Source organism: Caenorhabditis remanei, chromosome V (genome assembly GCF_010183535.1).
Source record: "Caenorhabditis remanei strain PX506 chromosome V, whole genome shotgun sequence".
Taxonomy (NCBI): domain Eukaryota; kingdom Metazoa; phylum Nematoda; class Chromadorea; order Rhabditida; family Rhabditidae; genus Caenorhabditis; species Caenorhabditis remanei.
Genome location: NC_071332.1, coordinates 14,478,815 through 14,495,943, shown reverse-complemented (window position 1 = coordinate 14,495,943; position 17,129 = coordinate 14,478,815). Strand labels below are relative to the sequence as shown.

Below are 17,129 nucleotides of genomic sequence, written 5' to 3'. Positions count from 1 at the left end.
TGTTTTACACATGCAGTTTCGAAAATGTCTTTTTACCAAAAAATGGAGAGAAATAACTTTGAATAAACGACCATAACTGTTGCAGGAAATATCAAAGAAACAACGTTTACAATAATTCCAGAAATATACATTCTGCAGTCTGTTCTGAAAATAAAGGTGTCCTGCTGCATTTTTAAAACCAGTTTGTAAACTTTTGACATTTCGAAACTAATTCTTATGGGATTTTCTCATAAGGGGGCTGATGAACTTCTGACGTGGGATCGTCGAAAACAGATTGAACAAAGTATGAAAATAGATTGATTCAATACCATTCTGAACTTCTTATAGTCTGCGTCAATTTTTGTTAACCACGTTGTGATTTTTGTTGTTTCTGTAGTTTTTTCGCTGACCGTCGCATTTTGATACGCCTCACAAACTGATAAGATAAGAATTTTGATAAGAAAAGAAACATTGATCAGTTGGTTTCCACGTTTTATGCACGTATAGAAATACTTTTGATGAGCTTCTCAACACAATTCAAACCAACGAACGAACAGTTTGTATCAGTAAACCGTTTAAAGATGTCCGGTGAACTATGAGGAAATCCATGAGGCTAGTCAACGTTGACAAAAAAGGACAAAGTTGAAGACAACTGAAAAGGAAGGATTTTAGGATTTTCGAATATCAAAGGACTTATCTCCAACACTGAACACAATAAGTGTCGTTGATGGAATTTTTTCAGCCAAGAATCTGATTTTTTGTAGTTTAGAACTAATGAAAATGTTTATTACATTTAAAACTGCAAAAAATCAATTCAAATCAAAGCAAAGGCCAGAACAATTCATTTAATCAAGTCCTTTTTCGATTGCATTGATGAAAACTCTATCTGCATCCCGTTTCTCCAAATAAGATTTCAAGTTTGGTCTCTTCCACATTCTCTCCCAGAATGCCTTCAAAGAAGGGAACTTGTCGAGAATTTTGGCGTCCAAGTGATGATAAACGTCGAGTTCCTCAAAAAGAATGTAGTCAGCATAATTGGTCTTGTTCCCAATAATGAAGTCTCCGGAGTGGATTTTGAAAAGCTTCTCGAAGTTGGCGAGGTGCTCTGGAAGTGTCTTTTGGACGAGGTTCTCGCGTGTTTCTTCGTCAACATAGATGAAGCGAACGTATTTCATTCGAGAGTCCCGAACACCTTCAAAGAACATGCCGAGGAAAGTTGCCTCTTCCTCATTGGATCCATTTAAGTCTGTAAGAGGAATTTATTGATCTCAGAAAAGTGAACGCAGCCTAAACTCACTGTGGACTCTAGCCTAATGACGCAAAATGGCTCCGGTCTGAGCAATCTCTTGTCCATTATGCTTGAGTGCTGGCATTTGTCCAAAGATCATCTTTTTCTTGACCTCTGGCCATTCTTCACCTCCAATATTGTAACGAATATCCTCGAATTCGATTTTGTTATCGAGGTAGAGAAGACGAATGTATTCTCCAAATCCTTAAATTGATGTGATGATTAATAGAATCTCGAAGTATCTTTCTAAAAACTTACCTCGGAGATCAAAATAGTATAGTTGTGGAACTGCCATCGTTATTAGTTTTGCGGTTGGTCTCTTAACCTAACCCTTTCCCTTTTATACCCATTTTTAATTGTCATCTTGTGTGAACGAACGATAAGATTGGGCAGACATAAAGAGACGACAGATGGTGAAACCAACGTGTTTCGCTCTGACGAAAAAGGAAAATAATTTTAATTCTCAACTGTGAAATATTGTGATTTTATGGTTTCTACTCAGCAGTTTCATCGAAAAATTTTATCAGTGAAAATCGATTTCTGACCGAATTGTGACTTTTATGTTTTCCAACAAATGCTCACTGACCGGCGCAAATTGATATGCTTCATGAATTGATAAGAGATCACAATTGATAAAGATTGGTAGTGCCGTTTGACTGTCGCAAATAAGGTAGTTTTTGTTCATTTAACTGTTCACAAAACTAAAAAGAGATACAAAATAAGAATTTATTAAAAAACTAGTACAAGAATATATTCACAGTTAAAAATCAATCAATTAGTTCGTTCTCTTCTCGATATCATTGATCTAAATCTTATCTGCAGCCCGTTTCTCCAAATAAGATTTCAAGTTTGGTCTCTTCCACATTCTCTCCCAGAACGCCTTCAAAGCAGGGAACTTATCAAGAATGAGGGCATCCAAAGTGTGATAAACATCCAATTCCTCGAAGAGACTGTAATCAGTGTAATTGGTCTTGTTCCCAATAATGTAGTCTCCGGAATGAATTTTGAAAAGCTTCTCGAAGTTGGCGAGATGTTCTGGAAGTGTCTTTTGGACGTGGTTCTCGCGTGTTTCTTCATTAAAATAGACGAAGCGAAGGTATTTCATTCGAGAGTCCCGAACACCTTCGAAGAACATATCAAGGAAAGTTGCTTCTTCCTCGTTGGATCCGTTTAAATCTGAAAATATGAAGTTAGAAGTTAGCAGCAGATATGTATACCAACTCGCCATGAATCCTAGCCAAATGACGCATAATGGCTCCGGTCTGAGCAATCTCATTTCCGTCATACTTAAGTGCTGGCATTTGTCCAAAGATCATCTTTTTCTTGACCTCCGGCCATTCTTCACCTCCAATGTTGTAGCGAAGGTCCTCGAATTCGATTTTGTTATCGAGGTAGAGAAGACGAATGTATTCTCCAAATCCTTAAATGGTTATTATGATTAACATAGTTCCTTTTTTTCGAAGGATACTGTATCCTTCTAAAAACTTACCTCGGGGATCTTCTTGATCTTTTGAATAAAGTTGTGGAACTGCCATCGTTATTAGTTTTGCGTTGGTCTCTTGATCTAATCCATCGTTTCCTTTTTATACCAATTTTTAATTGTCATCATTTGCGAACGAAGGATAAGATTGGGTAGACATGAAGAGACGACAGATGGGGAAACTAACGTGTTGTGCTGACAAAAAAAGGAAAAATATTTCAATTCTCAACCGCGAAAAATGTTATATTTCAGTGGAATTCGTTTTCTGACCGACGTGACTTTTATGTTTCCCAACAAATGTTCACTGACCGGCGCAAATTGATATGCTTCATGAATTCATAAGAGATTGTCTTTGGTATTGCCGCTTGACTGTGGCAAATAAGGTAATGACGAAGATTTTTCCAGAGTGAATAAACTCGGCAGTTATTGGACATTCAGTGACATGATATATTAAAATATTTCAGTTTTTGGCACACAGACTTGCAGATCTTGATGAATTCATTAGAAGTTGAGAGATCAATTTATCGGTAAAGCCGAAACATATTGAAAGTACTATACGTAGTCTTTTGACGCAATAACTTGTATTCAGAAATTTTAGAAAGCAGGTTTTACAATTATCATAGGGTTTCTCCGAAAACTGGCTAGTTTTGTTCACTCGACAGTTCACAAAACTAAAAAGAGACATTAAAATACGAATTTATTTAAAAACTAATACAAAAATAAATGCACTGTTAAAAATCAATCAATTAGTTCATTCCCTTCTCGATAGCATTGATCCAAACCTTATCTGCAGCCCGTTTCTCCAAATAAGATTTCAGGTTTGGTCTCTTCCACATTCTCTCCCAGAAAGCCTTCAAAGCAGGGAACTTATCAAGAATGTGAGCGTCCAAAGTGTGATAAACATCCAATTCCTCGAAAAGGATGTAATCAGCATAATTGACCTTGTTCCCAATTATGAAGTCTCCGGAGTGGATTTTGAAGAGCTTCTCAAGGTTAGCAAGAGATTCTGGGAGAGTTTTGTTGACAATGTCGTCGCGAGTTCCCTCATCATAGTAGATATAACGGACATACTTCATACGAACGTCGCGGACTCCCTCAAAGAACATATCGAGGAAAGTTGCCTCTTCCTCGTTGGATCCATTCAAGTCTATAAGATTAATTTATTGTTTTCAGAAAAGTGAACGCAGCTTAAACTCACTGTGGACTCTAGCCAAGTGGCGCATAATGGCTCCGGTCTGCGCGATCTCCTTTCCGTCATACTTAAGTGCTGGCATCTGTCCGAAGATCATTGTCTTCTTGACGTCCTCCCATTCTTTTCCTCCGTATTGGTAGCGAATATCCTCAAATTTGATACCGTTGTCGAGGAACAAGAGGCGGATGTACTCTCCGAATCCTAGAAATTGAATATGATATATTTAAGTGATTCTACGAAATCGCTTACCTCTGATCGTAAAATAGTATAGTTGTGGAACTGCCATCGCTATCGGTGTTTGTTTGGTCTCCTATTTGACCTGACCCAATCCATTCCCTTTTATAGCAATTTTTAATTGTCATCATTATAGAACGATTAGGCAGACATGAAGAGACGACAGACAGTGAAACCAACGTGTTTCGTCGTCAATAAAAAGATCAGAAGTTGACTGGTAAACAACTTTCGGTGCACGTCGGTTAATTGAGAGTAGACTAGTTTTTGGAGGTTATAAAAATTGTTTAGAGTGGCACTTTTTCATGGCGAACATTGCGAAAAATAGCAGGATTATAATCACAATGAGGAACAATTTTTATTTTTATTACTTTGTTTTCAGAGTTGAAGGAAAAATACGCGGTCTGCTGTTTCAAGTAAATAATTTATTCAAAAAAGTTAAGAGATCCAAAATAAATATTGCAATTTATAAAAAATTGAAACTTATTTTCCAATAAGCATGCCGAGAAGTCCAGGACGGTACATTCCATATCCTCCATACCCTCCATACCCTCCTGGGTATCCATATCCACCGTATCCACCACCTGGATATCCACCGTAACCGTATCCAGGGTATCCATAACCTCCTCCATAACCTCCTCCATAGCCTCTTCCATAACCTCCTCCATAATGGTGATGCCTATGGTATCCGCCTCCATATGGATACCCTCCACCGTAGCCTCCGTAGCCTAGAAACCGTTGATTTTTTCAGAAGCTCAATTTCAGAACTAACCGTATTGGCAGTAAGAAGCAGCTACCAAAGCGACGAGAAGAACAAGGAGACTACGAATCATGTTGACCAAAGCTGATAGACTAAGCAACGCAGATGAATTATATACTAGACCCTTAGCATGGTCACTTCGACGAACAACCATCACGTCATCTAAAGGATTTTCTGGTTCGGCTTTCACTAATGATCGGCACTTAATCAATTGACTTGTTTTGATTCGCTTTCCCAATTAAAGAATAATTTTCTTATATAATCTGGTCTAAAGGCCAGAGACAATAAAATTATGAATTGTGATGAGCTACAGGAAAGAAAAAGTATAGAAAATAACTTCTGTATTAGATATCAACTTAATGTGGGGATATACTACTCAAATTGGAGTATTGCAACTAAACGATAAAATTTACAAAAAAAAAACTAGATAAACTCAATCCGAATAGATTCCTGAAAAAAGAAACGATTCTATAACAACTTTTTCCTCTCTGACTAGAAAAAATCATCGTGTGTTGAACTGAATCTAGCAAGTTTCATTTGCTACGTTGGATTATATTTAAAAAAAAACAGAACACATTTTTAAAAGTTTCCGATGCTTCAGATACTTCTACTTTGTTAATACGTCAAGTGTTATGAATCCCTGCGGGATCAACTACCGTAATCTTCCGCCTGTGTTCCAGATACTGATGTTAGACTAGAATCTCTTAGACTTTGATTATTTCTTGAAGAAATGAATCATTCTCTGTGAACATTTGATTTTTGACTACATACTTTGTACATTCTTCTCTAAAATTTGGAGCGCCATCCATTATTAGCAGACTTGCAACGGGCCGGGCCGGGCCGGAATGAAAATTTCTAGGGCCCGGCCCGTGGCCCGGCCCGGCCCGGTGGGCCCGGAAGTTCAGTACTGAAAAAAATTCAAATTTTTTTTTCGAAAATTTCCCGATTTTTTTTGAAAAATATTTCTTAAAAACAATTTTTTGTAGGTTTCGAAGGCTTTTGAAAAATATACTTGAGGAAAAATATGAAAAATTTTCAGAAAATAAATTTTTGGACAAAAAATTGTAGTGAAAAAAGTTCAAAAATTCAAATCCGGGCCGGGCCGGCCCGGAATTTTGCAAGTCTGATTATTAGTGATAATGACAGATACAAAATAAGTCTATTGGCCCTCAAAACACGATGATCAGAAGAACAATAGTCTTGTTATCACTGGAAAAAAATGGTAAGATCAAATATCCAACAAATACAATTCTTGTTTATCAGGGTGCTTGAATTCGCGGATTTGCTCATTCGGTGAGAATTTTTACGACGAATTTCTTTTCGATGGAATCAGGCAACCAAACAGCTCTAGCTTTGATACCTGTGAGTTTTCAGCATTTATTTGATTGAGAATTCAGCAGTTACAGATTACGTTGATCGGTGCTATTCTCAACTGGTCCATCCTCTATGCTAATCGTAAATTATCATTTTTCAACAACTCATTCGGTTACTTATCCGCTAATCAAGCTTTTGTGGATGCTCTCCACTCCACAATATTCTTACTCTACTTCTGTCCAATGGTCTTACTGTAAGTCTTCAAGACTTTTAGCAGAATATTTATTGATTTTTGTATTTTTCAGAGATCAGCCCGTAATAAAACACTACTCCTTTATAATGGGCCATGTCTTGCTCTTCTGTTACGAGTCATCTGTTCTCACCCATTTTCTAATCTCAATCAATCGATTCTGTGCTGCGTGGAATCCTCTGAGCTATGATAGTTGGTTTAGTATCAAGAGAACAAAAAAGATGATATTACTTCTATGGATACTCGAAACTATCATAGCAATTGTGTTTTATAGTGTTCCGATTCGCGAGACGATTCTCGCAATTCTCGCTGTTTCTCGTTCTCGCATTACTCGCATTTTATATTTTAGTCTTGCGTGAATGCGAGAATATTTTCATTCTCGCAAATGCTCGCATATTTCTCGCCTCGCAAATGCTCGTTCTCGCACGTGATCGCATTTTCTAATGCTCGCGTGATGATCGCAAAAATATTGCGAGACTCGCGAGTCTCGCAATCATACGTGAACTACAGTACATTTCCCGTTTTTCCTCTGTTTTTAATAATGAGAATCATAAAAATAAAAGGAACGTGGCGGACTTATTCATTTTCTTCTCTTGGGGAGTCATGGGGAGGTTATTGAAATGTTTGGCGGGCTGTCATGAGAACCCAGTACGCTAAAACAGAATGAAAATTTTCTATGTAAGCGAGTACGTAGAATTCAATGAACACATTTTTAATTACATGAAGAACAAGTCAGGATGAAAAATGTGATGAAACCTTGAACTTGAAAAAATGTTGCGGTCTTTAATCATAAGAAATGCAATAGGATGTTCAATCCATCTAATTTATAATTATGTTTTCAGGTCACCCAAGCAAACTTGACCAATAAAACGTTGGCCTAATTTACCAAAAACTTCAAAATACATATGTCCAAAAATGTTTTTGTATAATAAACGGCTGAAAATGTTACCTGACGTTTGAAACATACTGTAATTTAACTCAACCCAATGAAATTAGTTTTTCGGATAATTTACGTGACTTCAAAGTTTCCATTTTGGTACTCACAAAACCCTGAATAACTTATTTCATAAAATAGTTTTGCAAGATTGGAATGAATATTCGAAATCAGTGCAAAATTTCCGATCTAGTGATATCTGTCTCGACCCATAAATCCATCTCGACTCGGGATTCTTCCCTAGTAAGAAAAATGCTATTTTCAAATGCGAGTCTCGCGAGTCTCGCAATTTTTTGCGATCTTCACGCGAGAATTTGAAAAATGCGATCATCTGCGAGAACGAGAAATGAAAGAACGAGAAAATGCGAGCATTTGCGAGAACGAGAATATTCTCGCATTCACGCCAAACAAAAATAAAAAATGCGAGTACTGCGTGTGCGAGAAATGCGAGATTTCTCGCGCTCGGCGAGCATTGCTGATCGCTTGTCGGAACACTAGTGTTTTATCAGAGTGAGTTTACGAATGATGCCCCTGATTCAATATGATGCTATTTCCGTTCTCTGTAACGTCTTCTATCTGGAAGAAATCCATTTCATCCAGTTTACTGCCACCGAATTCTGCGCGGTGGTCGCTTGGTACGAAGATTTCATTAAAAACGCGGCTATAATTGCAATTATTGTTTGCTTGGATGTGTCAACTGTACTTCGTGTTCACCACCTTACGAAAAAGGTGAGAAGTATGGAAACTTTAATTCAACAAATGTGTTTTTTAAAGATCCGATCCCGAAGTGTTCAGGATCAAAACAAGTTCACCGCCCGTGATATTCGATTCCTCAAGCAGACAGTTTTCCAAGGTTCTGTGTTTCTTTCGGAACTTCTAACCTACTTTTTCATTCCACAATACTTTGAAAACCAATGGATCATATTCTTCGGAACTTCTTTTTCTTGGGTTGCGATTCATGCTGCAGATGGGTATGCCTTCGATATATATCTCTAAACTTAGTTTTTCGTTCAGAATGGTTGTAATGATATGTAATCCTGAAGTCCGAAAGTTTCTATTGGGAGAGAAGGCCGTCCATCAACAAGCAGCAACTGAAACTGGAATCATTACTATTTGAAATAAATACCTTTTTTTCTTCAAATAAACTTTTTGAGCGAATTTTTCTCAATATCTTGTTTTCATTCGTTATAGACATGGATTTCACATCAGACGACGTCACTAATGAGCAGGCAGACATAAACACGTATCCTATTTTTAATTTCAAATCTCAAGAGATGCTAGCAAGACTCAATACACAAATTCTATGTCTACATCACATCGCCCACTCCATTTACCGTACAAACTCTTCAAAACTAAAAAAGACATGAATGAAGAATTCTATCAGACTGCTTTTGCCTTACTTCCAGTGAGTATCTTATGAATGAAAACGAAAAAGCTATGAAAATTTTCAGATCTCCTTTATTGGTGTTGTAGTAAACTGGCTCGTCTTCTTCAGTTTTCGTCGAATTCACAATTTACAACATTCCTTCGGACACCTCACCGCAAATCAATCATTAGCAGATGCCATCCATTCAACAACATTTTTCTTCTACTTTTGTCCAATGGTATTACTGTGAGTCCCAGAAGGCTGGCACGTTGCCAAGACTATGCATTTTCAGAGACCAAAAAACTATGAAAAGTCACATCCATCATCTTGTCTTCGTTGTTCTTGTTTGCTACGAACTATCCCTTTACTCTCATCTCGCAATATCTTTGAACCGTTTTTGTGCAGTTTGGTTCCCTCGCAGTCTACCAATAGTTTTCAGTAAAGCCAATACGTATCGGATTATCATAGCGATATGGGTAGTCATCGGCTCTTTGGATATCTGGCTGTATGAGTGTAAGTCTTCCAGATTCTAACTACGGTTCCAACTGAATTTCAGATCTCTGTCACGCAATATACGACGAGAAAACTCATACCCTCGAGTTTGGAAAAACAGAATTATGTGGATTAGTTGGATGGTACGGGGATCTGGTCAAGAATGGGTGCACAGTAATATTTATTGTGGCTTCGGATGTGCTCACTCTCATCGGAGTTCGAAGAATCAGGTCATTCGTGAACTTCAGTGATGAAGCACAAAAAAGAATCTACGTTCGAGAAAAACGATTTTTGAAGCAGATCGTTTTTCAAGGAATCATTTTCATTCTGGAACTCTCTACCTATTTTTTCGTTCCACAATTCACTCATAACACACTAATCATTTTCTTCGCAACGACGTTCTCCTATGTGACAGTTCACGTGTTAGATGGGTAGATCAAATCTATGACGTCAGAATTAAACGGTACCGTGTTTCAGATTAGTTGTGATTCTATGCTATCCAGAAATCCGATCATTCCTCCTCTGTCGCAGCACTTCTCCTGCAGACTCATCGGCGTTTATCACATAACATTTCCTTATTTTGCCACATTCAGATGTTAAATTTAGCTCTCTTATGCAGGTGTATTTAATGGGAGAGTCTCCAAATGAGATTAAATCACAATTCAATTTTTTCGTGGCAGAATAAAGACCAATTTATATTGAAGTGTCTAGGATAATATCCGAAAATTGGCAAACATGCCCGCTGATTCAGTTTTTTATTACATCAAAAAATATTTTCGTCTTGAAGGCCAATATATGTATGTGTACTATGCTTGCGAATTATAGTTGATTGTGCTTTTTTTTTGTTTTAAAAAGTTGTGTATAAATGTAAAGTTCACTACTCGTCGGTCGTCATAATTTCAAATCCAACCGTGAGATGCCAAAAGGGCAATTTTCCGATATTTATACGTACATGATTCACGGCAACAGATTATAGGTTTGAAATATATTATCAAACTTCTCTAGTCGCCATTTAATTATTCCTTTTCATCTCGTTGAGCGTTTTGATCGCCGTATATTCCTTCACTTCAAGTTCTCATTCCACGTGATTTATTTCAGATACAGTCCCAAATGATTCCGTTATTCTTATAAACTAAAATACAGAAAGAAACAAAGGTTTACTTTTATTATTTACAAATCCTGTCACTTTTCAGCTCTACATAAAATTCCCTTTTGATGGACGGAGTAACTAACACCACTTTTGCACTTTTACCTGTAAGTTTACTGAAGATTATAAATTTAAAAAAGGCTATATTAAACGTTTAGATGTCTATACTTGGCTTTTTCACAAACTGGTTTGTGTTTCAAAGTTTGCTCAGGCTAAAAAGTTTTCGACATTCTTTCGGTTACCTTTCCGCAAGTCAATCACTTGCAGACGCAATACATTCTTCTGTTTTCTTATTCTTCTTCTGTCCGATGATACTTCTGTGAGTTCATCAAACCAATGAGTGCAAAAATGAAATCACCAATAGAAAACGTTTTCCAGAAATCAACCAACTATGAAAAAATACGTAAATCATCTTGGTTTCGGGATTCTCACATGTTATGAATTATCTCTTTACACCCATTTCGCAATATCAATCAATCGAGTATTTGCTGTCTGGATCCCTAGAAGTTATTCAACGGCGTTTAGTGTTCAGAACACAATTGTTATCATTGGAATTATTTGGACTGTTATAGTCTTCTTGAATGCAACTTTTTACGAGTGTAATTCCGAAAAGAGAAAAGGAAACATGAGTAATAATTATTTTCAGATCTCTGTGAAATCCTTTATGACGAACAATCATTTTCCCTAGCATTTGGAAAAACTGAAACATGCGGACTAGTTGGATTATACGGAGATTTGTTGAAAAACCTTATCGCTATTATTATTCTCATAATTTTCGATATATTAACTTTAGTCGGTGTCCGCAAAACGAGAGCTTCAATCAGTATTGGAACTGCCACCCAACATAAGATTTCTAATCGTGAAAAGCGGTTTTTGAAGCAGATAATTTTCCAAAGTATCATATTCGTTCTGGAACTATCTTCGTATTTCTTTATTCCACAACTTACTAAGAAACCGCTCGTATTTTTTTATTCGACGACATTCGCTTATGTAACAGTTCATGTGTTAGATGGGTTATGTATGATCATTATATATCCAGATATTAGAGCGTTATTATTTTGTAGAAAGCACACTATTCAATCTTCATCACTTAATAAAACGTGAATATGGAAAAATAAACAATTTTATAAAATCATCTTTAATGAATTTGTGTTATTGCTTGGGACTATCAGACATGAACAACCATGAACTACTAATTGTAACTAGACAAATCTACGCAATTCACTCTAGATCTACGCAATTCACTCTAGAGACCCGTAGAAATTTAGTATAAAACAGATTTTTAAGAGAGTAATCCATCAATTATGGACACCGCTTACAACCAAACTGCATTTGCCCTGTTGCCTGTGAGTTCATACCATGTCATCAGTTTCAAACATAATATAAAACATATTATTTTCCAGTTATCATTTGTCGGATTCCTTGTTAACTGGTCAGTGTTTTATAGCTACATCCGTTTAAGCTCTATGAAACACTCCTTCGGTTACTTGTCAGCTAATCAAGCCTTCGCGGACGCCATGCATTCCACTACATTCCTACTTTACTTCTGCCCAATGGTCTTACTGTGAGTCGCAATTGAAATTAAAGTGAATCGGAAAACTTCAGAGATCAAAAATTCATGAAAGAAAACTCTCAACATTGTGGATTCGTTCTACTCATGTGTTATGAGCTATCAGTATTCACTCATTTTGTTATATCTATAAATAGATTCTGCGCAGTCTGGACACCATTCAAATACAAAAAGCTCTTCAATATAAACAATACTTGTGTCGTCATTCTGATGATATGGGTTGTTGTTGGAACAATTGATGTACTGATATACGAATGTAGGTTTGGGAATTGTCTGGTGTATTGAGTTATGGCAAAACAACTTTGAAAAGTTTTGCTAGATGAGATCTTTAACTAGTTGCCAGTGAACATCCTCCCCAGATTAAAAAACAAATACACATTTCAGACTTTTGCCACGTGTCATACAGCGAGCAGTCTCATTCGTTTGTCTTCTACGAAACAGTAGAATGCCAGTTCATTGGTTGGTATGTAGACTTTATCAAAAATTCAATTACTGTAACAATCATCATGATTCTGGATATTTTGACACTTGTTGGAGTGCGTCAAGCCAGATTATCTATCAGTATCAAAAAAGATAATTGTGCGATTTCTACCCGTGAGGGACGATTTCTTAAGCAAACTGTTTCTCAAGGAACTGTTTTCATGTTGGAGTTGTTAACCTATTTCGTTGTTCCAAAATTGACTGAAGATATAGTTGTCATATTTTTCAGTACATCCTTTGCCTACGTTGCAGTTCACGTACTCGACGGGTATGCCAATTGGTAAATAAATAAATCAGTTGAACTTTTTCAGAATAATTGTGGTTTTGTGTAATTCTGAAGTGAGGGAGTTCTTCTGTTGCAAAAAAGCTTCACGCAGTTTATCACAGCCAGTTAATAAAATTTAAATAATTCACTTTTCTGTGTTACTGTCAATACATAAGACTGCGTAATTGTAATTTTTTTTCGTAACATGTGTCAAACTAATGGAATTGTGAAGTCTACTATCAAAGACAGTCAGACAGACAAAACAAAATCAAATTATACTGCAGAGACTTGTCAGTTCCGATATAAAAACAGAACATCTTTTCAGCGAGATATAAAATACATTATCAAAACCTACACAGGTGAGTCGCGAACGACCCGTTACGGATGCACCGCAAGTCGCGCGCGGTCCGCATAGGAATCATATGTGGGTCCGTATGCGATCAGTAACGGATCGGATCGCGAACGGTTTGAATGTAACGGCGAGCGCTTCCTCCCTTCTATTTTTGTTCTCATTTACTACAAAACCACCGTGAAAAAAATAAAATAAATACATAAAAATCACATAAAATTGGGATAAGTAGGTTCACAAAAATAGGTTTGAATCTGGGACGGAGACGGCGGATGACTTCTGATTTGACCGTTCTTGTACCCCTGAAATCGGAATATTGAGAGTACGGTACAATTTTGTAGCTCCTTTTACCGCATTGTTCCATTCGAACTCTGCACCATTTCCCCCGTTAACTGCCGAATTTCTGAAAAAATTTAATTAAAATATTATTTTGTATTGGCGATACTTACTTCCATTGTTAGTCGTTTATCCATTTTATGCAGCTTGCGGAGGCCCGAATGTCCATCTTTTCCTTCTGTCGCTGTTAATCATTTTCTGAAAAGTAATAAATTTAGGATAATTCCATGGAAAGTCAAATGTATCGACGGCTTCCGATGCAATCCTCACGCGAGTAAAATTTTTTAAAGCAAGATTTTGAACGATCGCGAATGAAAAAAGCTCAAAATTAGAAAACAAACAAAAAAAATAAATAATTCAGCAAGAAAAAATTAGATGGACGAGGGTGCAGTCTTTAGTCCCTCAGACCTCAGCCATCGGTAACGGATCCGTACGCGAATCCGTATTCCAACCGCGTGCGAGACAATTGCGTTTCTGCGCAAAAGTACAGAGCCGTATTCTATCCGTTCGCGATTTTTGGAAACGGACCGTACGCGACTGGCCAGTCGTGAAAATAGCCATAACGGATCAGTTACGGACCAGAAACCTGGTCCATCCGCATACGGTTGAAGCGCACTTTACCTGTGTAGAAACATGGATACCGCATTCAACCAAACCGCATTTGCCTTGTTACCTGTAAGTTCATGAACTCTGTACTCGGAATTTCCCACACTTTCTCATCAGATGTCTTTCGTTTGTGTTCTATAGCTTTATTCGATTGAACTCCATGAAACACTCAATATTTATCTGCAAATCAAGCCTTGGCAGATGCTATTCTTTCAACAAGTTTCTTTGCCTATTTTGTTCCGATGGTTCTATTGTGAGTTGTCATCTCATTCAGGGTTCCAATCTTTCTGTAACATTCTTCAGAGATCAAAAACTGATGAAGGACAATTCTCATTACTGTGGATTCGTAGGTGTACTCAGCTATGAGATTTCCATTGTCTTTCATTTCGTCATATCGATAAACCGGTTTTGTGCAGTCTGGACACCATTCAAGTACCAACAAATATTTAATATAAACAATACTTGTGTCGTCATTCTGATGATATGGGTTGTTGTTGGAACAATTGATGTAATTCTATACGAATGTAGGTTTGGGAATTGTCTGAGAAGACTCACTCTATTATGATGAGATAATGTTCGATCCCTAATCATCAGACGTTAAGGAATTTTCTTGTAAATTCTCAAATCAAAAGGCGTCTGACAGTCTTAATTGATTTTTTTTTTCAATCGTAATGGTGTTAGACATTTTGACACTCATCGGAGTCCGACGAGTCAGATTATCAATCAGAGTCGCAGGAGACAAACGTGCGATTTCTGATAGGGAAAGAAGATTTTTGAAGCAAACTGTCTCGCAAGGAACTGTATTTATGTTGGAATTGATTGCATATTTTGTTGTTTCTCAATTGACTGATAACATAGTTATCTTATTTTTCAGTACATCGTTTGCTTATGTAGCAGTTCCCGCGCTCGATGGGTATGTGAGGGATAGATGTGATCAGCGTGACTAAAAAGTTTTCAGAATTATTGTAATCTTCTGTAATCCAGAAATCAGAAAGTTTTTTTGTTGCAAAAAGTTATCGTTGGCAGCCAATACATCTTGAAAACCTCATTTTATACTTATTCATTTAATATTATCTATTTTACTCAATAAAATTCTTTTTTTGTATTTTTTCAGAGTGAATATAAAAGACAAAGAGACTGCAGCTTTCTGAAAAATAATTCGTAATAAACAAATTTTCAAAAAAAAAGTGCCAGTTGGGTATAAACTAAACCGAGAATATCTTAAAAGAATAAGAGCACAAAGTTGAGGAAGTGATGCTCGAAAAACTAGACTTACGCTGTAGATCAAAACAACCGGAACGTATTCATAACGAGAAAACTATACCTTTGCAGTTTCCGTTTGGGCGTTATTGTTGTTTCGTGAGAAAAAAAAATATATTTAGACAATCTACGTTCATTTGGCTCTTAAACCATGGCAGACTCCAACCAGGTTCTGTATGTATTGATGCCCGTGTCGTTTATCGGATCCGTTTTGAACTGGATAAGTTTTTACAGTATCCATAAATTGGCAAGTTTCAATCACTCCTTCGGCTATCTATCAGCTAATCAGGCACTCGCAGATGCATTGCATTCTACAGTTTTCCTATTGTATTTCTGTCCGATGGTTTTATTGTAAGTAGAGAACGATTCTTAGCAGCCTGATTCTAATTTTCCAGGGATCAAACCTACATGAAACAATACTCTCATCTCTGTGGTTTTTTACTTCTCTTCTGCTACGAACTATCAGTTTTAACTCATTCGGCTATATCTTTAAACCGATACATATCCGTTTGGTCACCACTTTTCTACGAGAGTTTCTTCAGTGTCTCTAAAACAAAATCCGTAATTTTTGTATTATGGTTGTATAATGGAATAGCTACACTGGTACTTTACGAAAGTGAGAAATGAAATTCTTCAGTTTTCATCAGTGACTTTCAGGGTATTGTCATTTCTATTTTGACGATAGCATCGGATTTCTAACATTCAACAATTCTGAGCTCTGCTCAGACATTGGTTGGTATGGGGACTTTGTCAAAAACTCATTTATTGTGGCCGTGGTATTATGTTTCGATATTATTACAATCATTGGCGTCAGAAGAGTTTCCAAAAAACTGAAATCAGGGATGACTGATGCAACAATCAAAAAGTTCTCTCGTCGGGATAGACGATTTCTGAAGCAGACATTGATTCAAGGGTCTGTATTCATGTTAGAGTTATTGACCTACTTCTTTATTCCACAATACTTCACAAATAGATGGATTGTATTTTTTGGAACATCATTTGCATGGGTAGCCGTTCACGTGGCAGATGGGTTGGTTTTTTATTTCAATTATCTTCTCATTGAAGAATTTTTGCAGACTAATCGTGATAATTTGCAATCCTGAAATACGAAACTTCTTACTCGCTGACAAAACTTCTCTCAGACGTGGAACAATTCTTCAAGTTTCATCAGTTGTAGTGTATCCTCAATAAATTTGACGCATTTCGGAAAATAGTTTCTTTTTCATTTAAAATTCAATAAAAACAAGTGACTCACAAGCTTATATGATCTTATTACTCATCATGTTCTTCATTGTTCTCGTATCGAACATTTGAAATACGCAGTGAATCCACAGAGTGGATTTATCAAAACAAAGATTACACTCAGAAAACAAAGATACTGACTTCAAAGAAATGAGTAGCATCAGTCATTTGAATGAAAACTTTAATCCTGCCCGAACACGTAGTAAAAGTAGTAATCCTTGTATTGATGTGTCTGGAAAATATATAAAAACGGAATAAATTTCAGATAATAGACAGTCTTCGTACTTCTTGTTGTCTTTTTGGCTCGGCATACTTTTTGACTTTTTTGTTATTTATTTCATCAGTTCATTTCTATTTATTTGTCTAGAATTCGAGTACCACCAGACAGAGTTACAGGAAACCTCCCAAGAGGGCTATACGGGATGAGTAGTTGTCTTGAAAACCATCAAAAAACAGTTTGATGACGCAAAACTGACTTAAATTGTCTACGTGGATGGATCTATTCTACTTAAATTCCCATCGTTTTCCATTTTCTAAAAATTGTGATCACCAGCTCTAGTCGTACCAGATGTCAAAGAGCAGCAGAGA

The 17,129-nt window shown here is 36.8% G+C and overlaps 9 protein-coding genes across 9 annotated transcripts; 5 read left to right on the top strand and 4 right to left on the bottom strand.

Annotated features, from left to right (window-relative positions):
* Positions 1–824: 824 nt before the first annotated feature.
* On the bottom strand, positions 825–1,562 carry GCK72_020027 (uncharacterized protein; the record flags this gene model as incomplete). Its single annotated transcript, XM_003116526.2, has 3 exons — positions 825–1,225; positions 1,298–1,471; positions 1,526–1,562. 3 exons carry the CDS (start codon positions 1,560–1,562, stop codon positions 825–827), a joined length of 612 nt encoding a protein of 203 aa, XP_003116574.2.
* Positions 1,563–2,072: 510 nt separating this feature from the next.
* On the bottom strand, positions 2,073–2,802 carry GCK72_020026 (uncharacterized protein; the record flags this gene model as incomplete). Its single annotated transcript, XM_053733343.1, has 3 exons — positions 2,073–2,443; positions 2,514–2,687; positions 2,757–2,802. The coding sequence occupies 3 exons, from the start codon at positions 2,800–2,802 to the stop codon at positions 2,073–2,075; spliced, it is 591 nt and encodes a 196-aa protein (XP_053582256.1).
* Positions 2,803–3,493: 691 nt separating this feature from the next.
* GCK72_020025 (uncharacterized protein) lies at positions 3,494–4,225 on the bottom strand (the record flags this gene model as incomplete). The annotated part of the gene is made up of 3 exons (XM_003116370.2): positions 3,494–3,894; positions 3,946–4,140; positions 4,189–4,225. The coding sequence occupies 3 exons, from the start codon at positions 4,223–4,225 to the stop codon at positions 3,494–3,496; spliced, it is 633 nt and encodes a 210-aa protein (XP_003116418.1).
* A 428-nt stretch (positions 4,226–4,653) lies between these two features.
* Positions 4,654–5,084, bottom strand: GCK72_020024 (uncharacterized protein; the record flags this gene model as incomplete). The annotated part of the gene is made up of 2 exons (XM_003116192.2): positions 4,654–4,898; positions 4,943–5,084. The coding sequence occupies 2 exons, from the start codon at positions 5,082–5,084 to the stop codon at positions 4,654–4,656; spliced, it is 387 nt and encodes a 128-aa protein (XP_003116240.2).
* A 1,169-nt stretch (positions 5,085–6,253) lies between these two features.
* On the top strand, positions 6,254–6,938 carry GCK72_020023 (uncharacterized protein; the record flags this gene model as incomplete). Its single annotated transcript, XM_053733342.1, has 4 exons — positions 6,254–6,292; positions 6,337–6,497; positions 6,550–6,686; positions 6,769–6,938. The coding sequence occupies 4 exons, from the start codon at positions 6,254–6,256 to the stop codon at positions 6,936–6,938; spliced, it is 507 nt and encodes a 168-aa protein (XP_053582255.1).
* Positions 6,939–7,950: 1,012 nt separating this feature from the next.
* Positions 7,951–8,545, top strand: GCK72_020022 (uncharacterized protein; the record flags this gene model as incomplete). Its single annotated transcript, XM_053733341.1, has 3 exons — positions 7,951–8,157; positions 8,203–8,399; positions 8,443–8,545. 3 exons carry the CDS (start codon positions 7,951–7,953, stop codon positions 8,543–8,545), a joined length of 507 nt encoding a protein of 168 aa, XP_053582254.1.
* Positions 8,546–8,731: 186 nt separating this feature from the next.
* Positions 8,732–9,854, top strand: GCK72_020021 (uncharacterized protein; the record flags this gene model as incomplete). Its single annotated transcript, XM_053733340.1, has 5 exons — positions 8,732–8,833; positions 8,880–9,040; positions 9,234–9,307; positions 9,351–9,717; positions 9,764–9,854. The coding sequence occupies 5 exons, from the start codon at positions 8,732–8,734 to the stop codon at positions 9,852–9,854; spliced, it is 795 nt and encodes a 264-aa protein (XP_053582253.1).
* Positions 9,855–11,737: 1,883 nt separating this feature from the next.
* GCK72_020020 (uncharacterized protein) lies at positions 11,738–12,767 on the top strand (the record flags this gene model as incomplete). Its single annotated transcript, XM_053733339.1, has 4 exons — positions 11,738–11,779; positions 11,837–11,997; positions 12,141–12,259; positions 12,388–12,767. The coding sequence occupies 4 exons, from the start codon at positions 11,738–11,740 to the stop codon at positions 12,765–12,767; spliced, it is 702 nt and encodes a 233-aa protein (XP_053582252.1).
* Positions 12,768–14,281: 1,514 nt separating this feature from the next.
* On the top strand, positions 14,282–16,490 carry GCK72_020019 (uncharacterized protein; the record flags this gene model as incomplete). The annotated part of the gene is made up of 4 exons (XM_053733338.1): positions 14,282–14,292; positions 14,343–14,563; positions 15,957–16,329; positions 16,376–16,490. 4 exons carry the CDS (start codon positions 14,282–14,284, stop codon positions 16,488–16,490), a joined length of 720 nt encoding a protein of 239 aa, XP_053582251.1.
* Positions 16,491–17,129: the final 639 nt, after the last annotated feature.